The sequence below is a fragment of the Anopheles marshallii genome, chromosome 3 (genome assembly GCF_943734725.1).
Source record: "Anopheles marshallii chromosome 3, idAnoMarsDA_429_01, whole genome shotgun sequence".
NCBI lineage: Eukaryota > Metazoa > Arthropoda > Insecta > Diptera > Culicidae > Anopheles > Anopheles marshallii.
Genome location: NC_071327.1, coordinates 84,307,142 through 84,320,558, shown reverse-complemented (window position 1 = coordinate 84,320,558; position 13,417 = coordinate 84,307,142). Strand labels below are relative to the sequence as shown.

At 40.0% G+C, this 13,417-nt stretch overlaps 3 protein-coding genes across 3 annotated transcripts; 1 reads left to right on the top strand and 2 right to left on the bottom strand.

Moving 5' to 3' along the window:
- Positions 1-1,759: 1,759 nt before the first annotated feature.
- LOC128711716 (adenylate kinase) lies at positions 1,760-3,133 on the bottom strand. Its single transcript, XM_053806597.1, has 2 exons — positions 3,032-3,133; positions 1,760-2,380 (listed from the first exon to the last, which is right to left on the bottom strand). The coding sequence occupies exons 1-2, from the start codon at positions 3,131-3,133 to the stop codon at positions 1,760-1,762; spliced, it is 723 nt and encodes a 240-aa protein (XP_053662572.1).
- Positions 3,134-5,979: 2,846 nt separating this feature from the next.
- Positions 5,980-8,123, bottom strand: LOC128713301 (vesicle-associated membrane protein 3). The gene is made up of 3 exons (XM_053808162.1): positions 8,092-8,123; positions 7,575-7,897; positions 5,980-6,077 (listed from the first exon to the last, which is right to left on the bottom strand). The coding sequence occupies exons 1-3, from the start codon at positions 8,121-8,123 to the stop codon at positions 5,980-5,982; spliced, it is 453 nt and encodes a 150-aa protein (XP_053664137.1).
- Positions 8,124-9,374: 1,251 nt separating this feature from the next.
- Positions 9,375-11,507, top strand: LOC128713454 (chondroitin sulfate N-acetylgalactosaminyltransferase 1). Its single transcript, XM_053808315.1, has 3 exons — positions 9,375-10,593; positions 10,660-10,808; positions 10,875-11,507. Exons 1-3 carry the CDS (start codon positions 9,375-9,377, stop codon positions 11,505-11,507), a joined length of 2,001 nt encoding a protein of 666 aa, XP_053664290.1.
- Positions 11,508-13,417: the final 1,910 nt, after the last annotated feature.

Below are 13,417 nucleotides of genomic sequence, written 5' to 3'. Positions count from 1 at the left end.
TGTGTTCTCACCGGGTGAGCATTTGCAAACCGGGCATGACAAAAGTCTGATTTACGTACCTCGAATTCGAAATGTCGATTCTTTAGAACGTTAATTCATAGATCATGATACTCCGCGCCCTCTCGTAGTTTTGGAAAAGGTTAACTAATTACGAAAAAAAAAATACTAAAAGGTGCTTATCCGTACGATGGCGCTCCTAGTACCAATCTTTTTCGTCAACGCTTTTGTTATCATTGTTAAGATATCACGCTGAATGTATCATCCATCGTGAAGGTAGTACATTAGAAAGCGTGTCTACTTGGCTTACCAGTACTCGCCCTTGCTCGAAACCCTGTTGGCCGTACTATTTTGCGTGGTTGTTACCCCCATTTTGCTTGGAAATTATGCTAGTAAATGCAAGCGTTTACTAACCAGCCCCATTTAATTTGTTGAATTGTCGAATTTATAGTGAAACGTTCCGAGTTGTTGTAAATTACCTACTTAGCTTATAAACTACTGCTCAAACGCGCAATATGAACCTAATCAAAACTCGTTTTTTACTCGTGCATGTGCAAATAAAAAGAAAATCCCCGAACCGGATTCCGCTGATCGTGAACGTGGTTTTGAGTGGATGCGTATGTAGCTTGCTGGAATTAATATCATGTCATACCCATATTTATCTCGGTAACATATTAGCTTAGCACTTACGGTACGCTGTGTTGTTTTTATGTGGCTTATATTTAATAGCTTCGATCTGTGTGGAGGCGAACGGCAGACATTTATTTGTGCAAGCAAAATAGTTTAAGTTATAACATTGGACATCTTTGTAAAAGATATTATGGAAGGAGTGCAAGTAAAATATAATTAAACGCAAAACAAACGGAATTCGATGCTTAGAGTTTCATTTTATTTTGCAGTGTTTCATGGAAATGACCTCCAAATCCTCCATCTCCCTCTCTCAAACTCCCCGTCGGCTGACACGAAATCCCATACAAACTGGCCGTTTTCCGATTTCTGATACTAGGAGAACATCTTTCTAGGAGGCAACATTTTTTCCCCTTCCGCGTGCACATAGCTCACCCGCTCTGGCATGCTATCAATGAACGTGATAGCAGATCTTCTACTACATTGGCTATCACTATCGCATACTATCAAACGCATGAGATCGATCGCTAGTGCAAGTGAGATAGATGAACTGGAAAGGATCCTCCATCCCTCTCAAACTCCCCGTCGGCTGACACGAAATCCCATACAAACTGACCGTTTTCCGATTTCTGATACTAGGAGAACATCTTTCTAGGAGGCTACATTTTCCGCTGCAACGTGCATATAGCTCACCCGCTCTCACATATTATCAAATATCGATAGAGAACAACTTCTATAACTAACCATCAGCATCCAAATCATTATCAATCGTTCGAGAGTGATCGTAGTGTTGGCTGGAGAGGAAAGTATCCTTTTTCTCAGGAAAGTAATATCCAATGCAGGAGGGCTTGCTGATTCCTATCGATTAAACATAAATTTAATAATCGATTAACCACCAACTTGATCGACATTCATTGCTTTCCTCGTTTTATTTATCGAACAAGAACTTTTAACTCTTACTACCAGTGTTTATACACAATATATGGTCGTGACATTGTGGTGGGAAAATGCGAAGCACCCGTCAAACAGAGCGACGTAAGTGTTAAATTTAAAAGTAAAGTTAAAAGAAGTCACAGGTAGTTAGCTGGTTGCATGTTCCGAGTGTCATCCGTTATCGTGAGCCCATTGTACCCATTTATAAGCTCAAACGAGCTGTCCGCTGCTTCGTAAAGATGCTGTCGATATTGGCAAACACGTCCGACGCACTTTTGGCAGCATCGACGCGGAAATGCAATCCTCGCAGTGCGTAATAGTCAGCTAATGGTTTCGTTTGCCTATGGTATGCGTCCAGGCGCTTCACTAGCGCATCCGCATTGTCGTCACTGCGCCGCATTAGCGGTTCGCCGGTCACATCATCGCGCATTGGCACCTTCGGTGGCGCAAACTCTTCGTGGTACGATCGACCGCTTGCCTGGTGGATCAACCGACCGGTGATACGTCGTACCAGCAGACTATCGTCGATACCGAACTCGATTACCGCATCTAGGCCCGTGTTACGCTTTTCCAGTAAATTGTCTAGCTTCTCCGCCTGTACCACGGTTCGTGGGAAACCGTCCAGCAAGAATCCGTTACGGCATTCCGGTTTGTCCAGGTTAGAATCGATCATGTCCACCACCAGCTCGTCGGACACCAGCTTGCCCTCATCCATCACCTTTTTCAGCTGTGCACCGAGCTTCGACCCAGCGGCTATCTCCGCCCGCAGCATATCTCCCGTGGACAAGTGACATACGCAATATTTCTCTTTCAACAGCGGCGCCTAAAAATACACGGAAGCATAGAGACAAAAATAAATAAATGGCCGTTGAATTAAAATTCGTCCGATGGCCGAGGGGCGTAAGGTTTAAAGGTTAATGGTTTGCGTAACGCTTGAAACCGTTTCCGAGCAACACGTGGGAGCAAAATAGTACTTAAGCCGGTTGAGCTTGCTCGATGAAGCAGCGCGCTTCGCTGTAATCCTTCCCTATCGGTCAGCGGTAGAGCGATAATCTATGCCGCCACTTTCGCTTTCATTTGCTAGGACGTCACCACCTCAACCGAGACGAGGTAAGGTCTAATTGTTGCCCCTTCCAACTGCCCTCGTCACGTGCGATTCCTCAGTAAGCGTGCACTCGGTCGCTAGAAACAATTACTACACGTCTCATATGTGATGAGGCAAGATCAACAAAATCACACACGACAGACCGATCGGTTCTGTGTTCGTAGGCTAGTTCTTCGCGGCGGTTATCACTGAATTGAATCGGACACAGCAACATGATTTGCATTATGTAATCGGAGAGATATTACTCCTGGAGAGCACAACTTTATCAGGTCAATTAACACACGTATCACTGATTTGCCAGAACTTCAGATACGACTTCAAGGTTGCGTTCAAAACCATCACGATTGAGAGAGAAAAATAAGCGGGTACCTGTGTTCCTTTGCCAGACCCGGGAGGTCCAAGTAAAATGGCGTTAATCCCAGTTGGTGTGGATGCAGGCCTTGCCAGTGGTTCCGCTGCATTAGGTGCCATTTCAACAATTCTGGACCTTTGCTGTTAATGAAAAGTTTGCAATGGATTAACGGCTGGAGATCGAAAACGAATAAAGCAAGATGTATTATTTTTCAAAGCGTTAACAAAATTAGCACCTCAGGCTCTGATTCCGTGCTTCGTGAGTGAAGGTACAACGGCAAAAAACCACGACAATATTTGCCACACGTATTTCCCCCGCAGCGGCACACACGCACAATTTAGCAAGGCATGTTTTCCTCCTCTTACTCTTAAGCTTAACATACATGCTTATCACAGTTTCTCTGTCTTTCATATTGCATTTTCACGGTCATCTCTTTCCCTTCTGTTGTATGGAACGAGGATGTTTGTTTGGCACGTTTTTCTATCCACACCGCTGACTGTCATTTCGTTTATACCAAGCAGTTGGTTACTGAGTAACGTGACCAAGATGTTTAAATGTGTGTGCCACAGCCACCTTGGCATCAAGAAAATTCCTTTTTCCCTACAGAATGCTGTAATCTATTAAAAAGCTTGATGCATGCTAAAAACGACGTTAAATTGCCGTTTTCTTCTCATTCGTTTAGGTTTTGTGTAAATCGTAACAATAAAATGTTTTCATTTGTATTGGATTATTCATATCCTTATGTGCCTTGTACTGACTCTACCTTTATCTCGACATGGGATTACTAATGAGAAGGGGTGCAACTTCTACTTCCTTACTTACATTTATCTCTGGCAATCAACAGCCATCTACTGCTTATCTGCAAGTAAAAATACGGTAAATTGTACAGTTAAATCATCCGTCCCTGTGATACAAATGAACAGCTACGTAAATATGTTTCTATTTAGTTATACCAATTACCCTCAGTGTTTAATAACTTCCAGTATTTTGTTGTTGTTTACACTCTCCTCGAGTCACTCAACAGCTGATTCCATGTACCAATACACACGTGGTTCCATTCTGCTGCAGCAGCAACACATTATTTCTGCATCTCTTGCACTCTCTCTGCAATCACATGCTGCTATACGTGCCCTTTAGAACAATGTAAAAATTCTGCAGTAAATTCTACTAACATTGCTCACCACCAGCAATCCTATCCCTTTTCAGCAAAGATCTCTCCCCAAAACGGGATCGTGGTATGTTGCCGCACAAAACTCTCCGGAGAATCGCTTCCTTCTCTGCGGCGCAAGCGATTTTTGAATGAAAATGGTAGCAGCATTGCGCGATTTGTGACAGGACGCGAGAGAGAACTGATTGAACTGCGAACAATCGGACTAGAATGTTAACATAATTGTGTGGCATTGGTTTACTCAAGTTACAAACTTGACTCTTTTACACTAACAGTCCCCAGTCCCAGTTCCGTTCGAGTCTCACTGCGTACATTTCCTACGGTGGATTATGAAGAGACGATGTGTTTCCGCAGTGACCTGCTAGCTGGTGCGCTATTTCATTATTCGCGTGTCCCGGATAAAACAAAACACGTTAGTGCAATACCAATGTGTTCGAGTAGTACCGTAAAGGGCCAAGTGTTTGGAGCAAAATCTACATGAATTGATTCTCCTAAAAATATGAGCGGTGCATTTAACAGCAGTATAATGTACGCTATTCCGATTGGTATAAATATGTGCAAGTGATTACGTTTCTATTATTAGGGTGTTCGTGATAAACGAGGCAAGATTATGTGGAATTTGTCAGGACATATACAAGAAAGGATTGGTTTCGTCCTACCATCGACAGAAATAATAAGATATTTGCGTCGTTCTCATTTCATCATCACATCAATTAGCAACTAAGTCTTTCCTCCGTGTGTGTGTGTGTGTTAAAAGCGTGTTTTTGAAAGCTGTAAAATATATTGATTGAATATCTCCGTTTTTACTCTCGGTTTTTCCTGTTTTTTTTACCAAAGAAACATATTTCCATGCGCGTTGTTTGGTGAGAACGAAGAGAAAGCAAGAGAGATGAAATGAATGATACAAAGTAATAGTGTGTGTATTTTTTTTACATAAGTTTGCTCACAACGTTTAACATGGTCCTGTTGTAAAACAGACAAACATAGTTAATTTTAACTTTTTTCTAGTTATGCGCAGGAAGCTAATACCAGAACAGGTGAACCAGATTATAGTGCGAAGAATCCTGGATTCCGTCATGGTCCAAAGCCAATGGGTGAGATTTAATACGTTATTTTCTCGTTCTATCTTTGAGCCTTTACTCAATGAAGAATATTGAGGATCAACAATTTATGAAAGCAATCCATATGGCAACGAGGTGTTAGATTGTTTGAATGAAATTATCACTTGTATCCTTATTTTGTTGCACACTTGAGCTTACAAGACCGATAAAGGTTGTGTACCTAACAAAAGGGGAGGAATATCCTTGTTAATACAATTCCATTTCATTCCACTTTGTACATTCGGTTATTGAATTATTTAAGCTTTTAAATTATTTGAATACATTCATACGGATGTGATATTTGAGAAAAGCAAGTTATATAACTTCCACAGATGCTCAACGTTTATCTATTATTTCCCTTCCTTGGTTTATCTTTGACCTTTTTCCATATTTAATACAGATTTAGTATAAAGTTACCAATAAAATAACAACATTCGTATGCAATAAAAACCACCTTTCACATGGATAGATGAAAATGGTGCAGGACAGCAATTATGCTGTTTTACTGCTGATAATATACTTGTTCACCACAATAATTGCAGATTTGATTATTCAATATTAAGCTCGTACAGAAATATAATTTTCGCTTTTATAAATGTTATTGCTTTCAACGATCGTGATTGGGGGTTACTAAAATGGATTTAAGTTCAAAATTTAGGCTTTAAAGTGACAATAGTTTTAAGGGCTATCATAGTTATCATAGCTGCGGTGTTTCGGTTACCTCCTGCTTAACCGTTGTTGCGGGTGTTTCAATCGCAGGAGAACTGTAAGATCCACCACTCGGAACAATCCAAACTGTGTAGTATGAAGCAGAAAAGATCATATTAGATTAAAGTTGAACTATGTTAGATTAATATGTAGTTAAAACAAAGAAAAGCATACCTTTTCCATGAAAACAGTCCATTGTACAAGATATATACATTTTTCACAATGTCACAACCCATTTACAAGAACTTGTCGATGATAGCCAATGGATGAATGGATGATATTAAACTTCAAGTTACACAACAACTTCGATATGTTTGCATTATCTTAAAGTAAGATCGTGGCAAGAGCTCACAATTTCAGATATTAATAAAGAGTAATATAACATATAACAAAGTCGCCTATGCAATTTTATGATATAAAATCTAGTTGAAGACGTTTCCTTTGGAAAAAATATTGGAGCTGAACATACATTAATAATAAAAAAATCTTAGCCAAAATTTTGAACCCGCATGTAAGCGTTTTTTTTTAAATAACATTCAGACGTTACACTTATATGTGTTAAATGATTGTCATCTTAGAATATTTGCTTCATCAATTTTTGTGTTTGGGACAATTTTTCTGAATATAAATTACACGAATGTTCGTTTTAATGAATAACAACTACATGAACATAATTTAATTTGATATATTTGTCTACGATAGAACGATCTTTAAGGAGACAAATGCAACATAAAATGTAACGTTACATATACATTTGAAAAGTGAACATGATAATAACAGAACGATACCTCCAATGTCGATTCTTGATGAATACATGATATTAGTGGATTTATCCGCTTCTCTCTCTAAATTACGTCTGTTCCAACTAAAGTGACGCGATTGGCGAAGAAATTAAGAATCGTACTAAATACGTGCTGCGAAGCATACTGGAATTATTCATTTGCTATTGCAATTGTGATAGCACGTGACGACGATATCACAAATCTGTTTTGAAGGTATTCATTGGAACAAATGCTTACAATGTGATTTAAGAACGATTATTTGAGTATGTATGTAATAAAGCAAGGTAGAATGTCATTTTTAATAAATGATGGACACTGAAAAGAAAAAAAAAAGAAAAACACACGAAATAAAACATGGAAGGGAAAACGAAATTGCGCCGGGAAATCAGAAATGTAAATGTATACAATCAAAACGTTCAAAACGGTTTGTATGTTGCTATGAGGATTTGGATATAACTAACCGAAGGATATGCATAATGAGATCGGAAAATGGAACAAATGAAACAAAATTCATTTGATAAGATATACTAGTTTCATCCAAAACAAATCATCCAAATTAAAACATTTTAATGAATCATATGTACATCGCATGAGCTATATAATAGAAGCTATTTAGTGTGTATAGCAAAAGTTTCCCAATTGAATGAACATAACTATATGAACCACGTATACAGGTGAAACAAATGGAACATAATGTGAAACAAAGAACCATAATAACGCTTACATACAAGTCGAACGATAATTTTGGCCCTAAAACAGAAAGAGGATATTGCGCAGCCACTGTGTGAGTCAAACTACTTACGAATGATAATTATTAACAGCACCACACCAATGACGCCCATGATGATCATCATCTTCATGTTGGCCCACCATTGTTTTCTCTTCAGTTTGCCGGCTTGCTGTTCGAATTGCGATGCACCGTGCTGTAGTGCATCGGCCCGCTGATCCAGTTCGGAAAGTTTTTGATCGCGTTCTAATACTTTTTCCACGTTCACGCGCATAATGCCGACCACTTCGTCAACCTGCGCTTGTGTCTGCTTCAGTCGATTCGAGGTGGCATTGTTGGAACCATTAGCGCCAGACGGCTGCGTACTGTCCGTTGGTGGAGGCGGTAATTTAGGAAAACTGATTAATCGAAGGTGATCGAAAGCCAGCAACAGAATAACGATTAGTTTGTTAAATTATTACCCCTACATTGTTCTCCCAACTTTCCCAGATAAACTATTTCTAGCTACATTAGAGTATTACAATTATATTTTCCTATTTAAACTCTATTCTCTATACTGTAATAGAAATTGATCGATCGTTTCTAAGCTTACCCATTTGAGTTTCCAGCTTCAGGAGTCGACATGATTCAATTTTTTGCGTCCTCTGGATGGGAGACTGTGGGATAAAAACAATTGATTGGTTAACAATGTATGCCGAAAAAGTTATATGTAACAGCAGAATTTGTGTACTAATTTTGGCAACCATGTCTTATCATATCTTGTTATTATTGGACAATTCATGTAAAGGAATTTTTACTTTTATCTATTGCTATTCAAAGAGACGTCCCAAGCTTCCTAATTGAAGCAATCGCAGCAACATATTGCAAGTGGATGTACAGAGCGTACAAACAGTAGAATTCGATTTTCTTCTATTCTTTTTTGCATAGCTTTATACATTATCGTACAATCAGTGTTGTAGGCTGTGATTCATAGTTGAAAGCAACAAATATTACTAGAGCTGAACGGCAAGTGCACAAATAAAAAAATACACAAGCACCACACACACTTGCACACACCTACTTCCTCATACGATGCCAGTGAATGAGTTTTGAACCAGATTGCGGTATAGATCCGCCTGAATAACATCCGTATCTCGGTTACGTTTGGGCTAAAAAGCGATTAGACAAAAGAATTGCAGTTTTTACCTTGTATTAAGTAAATAAAAGTTAATCCACAACTTCACGGATCACAGAAAAACAAGATGATGAGCTCACACACGCGCACACCCTATCAGAATGAGCTAAAACAGGCAACGTCATTAAGTCAGCTCCCAGCAAATGCCATGTTGATCTCAAAGTGACAGTTCAGGGTCCGTCGATTCGACTATTTCATCATTATTTCAATTTTGATTGAAATTGTTTACATGAATATTTGCATAACTTTTCCCGAATATTTGTCTGATTATTGATACTATACAAAACAACGAAAAGAGAAACAAAATCTTCAATAACAATAGATGAACGACGTAGTCGATCAAAGTGTATGAAACATTTCATGGTGAATTATTTCATTGCAATGAATTTGTTTAAAAAATTCAAACTAGATCGCTCATAAGTAATGCTCACGGATCATTGCCAATGGTGGTTTTTATTGCATTTTTGGTCTTTATGTCTTAAGCAGCCGATGTAAAATCATCCTCCTAAGACTTCCGGAAACTGGATTCAGAAAGCCGACCAAAACGTACTAGTACAGACTTAAAAATTATAAGCGGCATTATAATGTTATAGGTAAGCGTATTGCTTCTTTACTTAATTCTTCTATTAACTTATCATTATCACGATTTGGTAGCGAATCTACTTCCAATGTTTGACGGATTGCTCACGTGACTTATAAGGATGGTACGCTTGGTGGGATCGAAGCTGCTAGCCAGGCTATTACTACTGATATCGTCCGTCACGTTGATATCGCTGATGGTATTAACTCGCTGTGGTTTAGGCGGACTAATAGTTAAAGAAAATGCATCGATCATCAGTGATTCTGGCAATGGGGCAGAGAGCGATGCTGAAGTCAACTATGTCGGTGAACGGAAGCCTCCATTGGCACTCGAATATGTTCAGCAGCAAAGCCACTACCAATCAGATGCTGAACAACAGCAGAACGGTTACTTGCAAATGTTGCAACAGCGCGAGGAAGAAAACCTCAAAGAGGTAGCGAAACTGACGGCTGAAATAAAAGCTTTAAAACTCCAGATCTTACAGTTGAAAAATAGATTAAACAGTGCTGGAATAGGTATGCTGCAGGCAGGTGTGGCAGATGGAACTTCCTACAGTTATGTAGCAAATGATAGTAGCTCGATGCTAGCTAACGCTAACGCCCAACCGCCCCAAATGACGCATGATTGTACAGCATTCATAAGACGGCAGGTGGGATCGGCCGAGATATTGCACGGTTTGCCGCTAAACAACGAGTATGAGCTAATCCCATTCAATCATTTCACCTTCAGCCGGGTCTATCCGATCGAACTCGGACTCGGAAAACGAGTCGTCGAAAAACCAATTGGCTACAAAAGAAAGGATCTTTTGAGCGCTCTAAACAAGGGACTGGAGACCCTCAATCGGAACATTTCGGCAGCAACTTTGCGCTACACGTTGGATGATTTTATTGAAGGCATATATCGCAACGAGCCCACAACCGGCACACAGTACGAGCTGTATTTTCGTACGAAGGAATTCCAGAATCGAACTCAACAGCAACAGCAAGTGACGCCACATCATGAATCACACACGCACGGTACCACGAAGCTGATAGTCATGCGACCGTTTGCTTCATTGCAGACAGTGCAGTTCGAAGCTTATCCCAAACAACACGAAAAAGAAATCATTTATATTATCCTTCCGCTCTCCGGCCGCATCAGTACGTTCCAAAGCTTCATGGAGAAATACGTGAAGATAGCTCTCAAGCATGATAGACGTGTACATCTAACCGTCGTCTATTTCGGCGAGGAAGGACTAGCGGAGGCGCGAACGATTATGACCCGAGTCATTGGAATGAAGAACAGTGGAGCCACCAACTCCAACTTGAAGCTGCTCGCACTCAATGAAACATTTTCCCGAGGTAACGATGCGATATGTTCTGAAATTAATTATGTTTACCAATATGTCAATGTGGTTTACGTTACAGCAAAAGCGTTACGAGTGGGAGCGGAAAATGTGTGGAACTCACAGGCAGGCAAGAACAGCGACATACTGCTGTTCATGTGCGATGTCGATATCGTATTTAGTGCTAAATTCCTAGATAGATGTAGATGGAACACCAAACCAAACAAAAAGGTAATTATTCAGCTTCAAAAATATCCTCCGAACGATGACTTATAATGGTTTCTATTATGACCTTAGGTATATTATCCAGTGGTCTTCAGTCTTTACAACCCACATGTCGTCTATACACTGCAGGGCAAAGATGTGCCTCCGGAAACGGATCAGTTGGTCATCTCGAAAGATTCGGGGTTTTGGCGAGACTTTGGGTACGGCATGACCTGTCAGTATCGCTCCGACTTTTTACGAGTGCGTGGCTTTGACGAGGAGATCATCGGTTGGGGCGGAGAAGATGTGATGCTATATCGCAAGTACGTTCGCTCTCATATCAAGGTAATACGGGCTACCGATCCGGGAGTTTTCCACATCTGGCATCCAAAAGTGTGCACCGGACCGATTATGTCGTTATCCGCTGTCAACCAGCGGCTTACTCCCGACCAGTACCGGGCCTGCATTCGTTCACGCGCCCTCAACGAAGCTTCACATGCGCAGCTTGGTTTTCTAGCTTTTCGAGATGATATTGCGGCAAACGAATATTTGCTAGCGCAAGGTGCCAAACTTAACCAAGATTCCAATGCGACCAAAAGTAACCTCATCCACTCGGAGAACAGTTTGGTGCAAAACACCACAATGTACAGCAGAGATAGCATCAAGATTGCTGCAGGACCGAGTGGGACGCTGAGTAGGGGTGTCAATGGTAAGAAAGCCACATGATCTTTTATGACACAACATCAGGAGAGCATATGGAGGATTGAGTTCTAGCAGCGGTGCATCGCAAGAAAGGATGTATCTATGATCTTTCTTTGATTCAACGAAGATTCCTGATGTTTATGAAAGGCTCCACACTTAGTTTAATACATGATACCATTTGTTTCCGTCGAAAATAGATTCTTGAAAAGAACAAGTGCGGATACCGGTTACGTTAGCAAAGTTTTATGTAAATAGCACTGTACATAGCGCTACGTATAATGATACACAGTCAAAGCTACAGATTTTAGGTAAGTTACTTAGTAACTTAGCAGGATAACCATTGAATTAGATTTTGGCAAACGATTTGCAGTGTTACAAAGCAGTAGGAGACACGCGAAAGACCCGTCGCGAGAATAGTGTGTTTTATGATCTTTGAAACTTCTCGTTTTTTCTAATTAAAAGCAATAAAATCCCCTCAATTACAAACAACATCATGACTCCATATCGTTAAGACAAGTAGGTTGACGGAGGAGGCTACAACGAATGCCACGAAACGTTTATGTTATTAGTTTAAAAGTGTGGCCGTGAGCTGCAGAATAAAGTCAGAATAAAATAGAGCATTATTTAGTACTGCATTACCGGCCTTTTCGTGTTTTCCAGCGTGTTTCATGCTCACTCATTTGATGCCTGGTTGGGTTATACGGACCCGAATAATGTGATAATTGCACGTCGTTGTCGTTGTTGTTGTAACCTTTGTGATAATATCATGATCCATCCTTATCTAGAGTAATTTTATCGAAATTCCCGAGAGAAAACAGTCTAAATTGCAGACAAGTGCAACACATTGTTCAAAGTTGCTAGTTGTTTTACGGCAAATGCTTCGTTCACTTTTTCTAATCGCTAACACGTACTACTACAATGTTGTAATACATTACATTTTTAAACGCTTGAACTTGCGCAACGTTCTTGAAAGTAGTAAAATCGTGAATGCATATTGTCGTGCTTTAGCATACGTCACGATCTATCAATAACTACTGCATTCATGCTTGTCTACACCAGGTCTCATTTCATATAAAAGCAGGTACTAGTTCGGACAACAGGTTAAATCTCGTCGGAACAGTAAAAGTCTAAGCAACAATGCCTAACCTAGCATTCTTCCTGTTGGTGCTCGTTGCCATCTTCCTTGTTTTCTTCGCTCCCGTTAATGCGTTGGATACCAGTGTATTAGGTTCGGGGTCAAGTCTCCCATCTGTGTAAGTATTCCTTGCAAATTATATTTGAATATAATTATGTAAATAATTCCAACATTAACGACATGCTCAATTTGCTTCTCTGTGCAGCCCAGCAACCGCTGATGTACTCAAAACGTAATAAACGTTTTGCACCACGTTTTGGAGAACCGATAACCACTGGACGGAAAACCGATAGCATCTGCGAGAAAAATGGCATACTTCAATAAACAAATTACTTAATCAAGCATTAAATGAATCGATCTTCGTGTTTTATTTACTTTTGCAGTTTTTTTGTTTTGGTATCGATAGTGCAAAGTGCTTAATATGACATTAATTGAACTTGATAGTGGTACATCTTTAACTTAAGCAAAATTTCATTTTATGTTGAAATTGATGACAACATGCAGGGTACGTACTTCGTATTGAATTGAATTTTTCGGCCAGTGACAGCATTCAAGTCCAACCATCCGGCTGCCCAGACAAACTGAACGTTCTTTGTTTCCGTTCTGCTACCGTAAGCAAATTAAATTCATAGCTGCCGCAGTCGGAATTTGGGTGACCTGCAGTTTATACCAAAAAAAACACACACAGAACAGCACACGATGTGAAGGTTTTTCGGCATTCCAAGGGTAACCTTTTTTTCAAGGTTCTGGGAAATATGGTGTATAGGGACAGCTCTTTTAGAATGGCTTAGTGTCGATA

Coding starts and splice junctions, on each gene's coding strand:
- LOC128711716 (XM_053806597.1), bottom strand. CDS start 3,133: ATGGCACCTAATGCAGCGGAACCACTGGCAAGGCCTGCATCCACACCA. Junction 2,381..3,031: donor GGTCTGGCAAAGGAACACAG/GTACCCGCTTAT, acceptor GTGTATTTTTAG/GCGCCGCTGTTGAAAGAGAA.
- LOC128713301 (XM_053808162.1), bottom strand. CDS start 8,123: ATGTCGACTCCTGAAGCTGGAAACTCAAATGG. Junction 7,898..8,091: donor GAAGCTGGAAACTCAAATGG/GTAAGCTTAGAA, acceptor TCGATTAATCAG/TTTTCCTAAATTACCGCCTC. Junction 6,078..7,574: donor GCTGTTAATAATTATCATTC/GTAAGTAGTTTG, acceptor CATACTACACAG/TTTGGATTGTTCCGAGTGGT.
- LOC128713454 (XM_053808315.1), top strand. CDS start 9,375: ATGGTACGCTTGGTGGGATCGAAGCTGCTAGCCAGGCTATTACTACTG. Junction 10,594..10,659: donor CAATGAAACATTTTCCCGAG/GTAACGATGCGA, acceptor TTTACGTTACAG/CAAAAGCGTTACGAGTGGGA. Junction 10,809..10,874: donor ACACCAAACCAAACAAAAAG/GTAATTATTCAG, acceptor TTATGACCTTAG/GTATATTATCCAGTGGTCTT.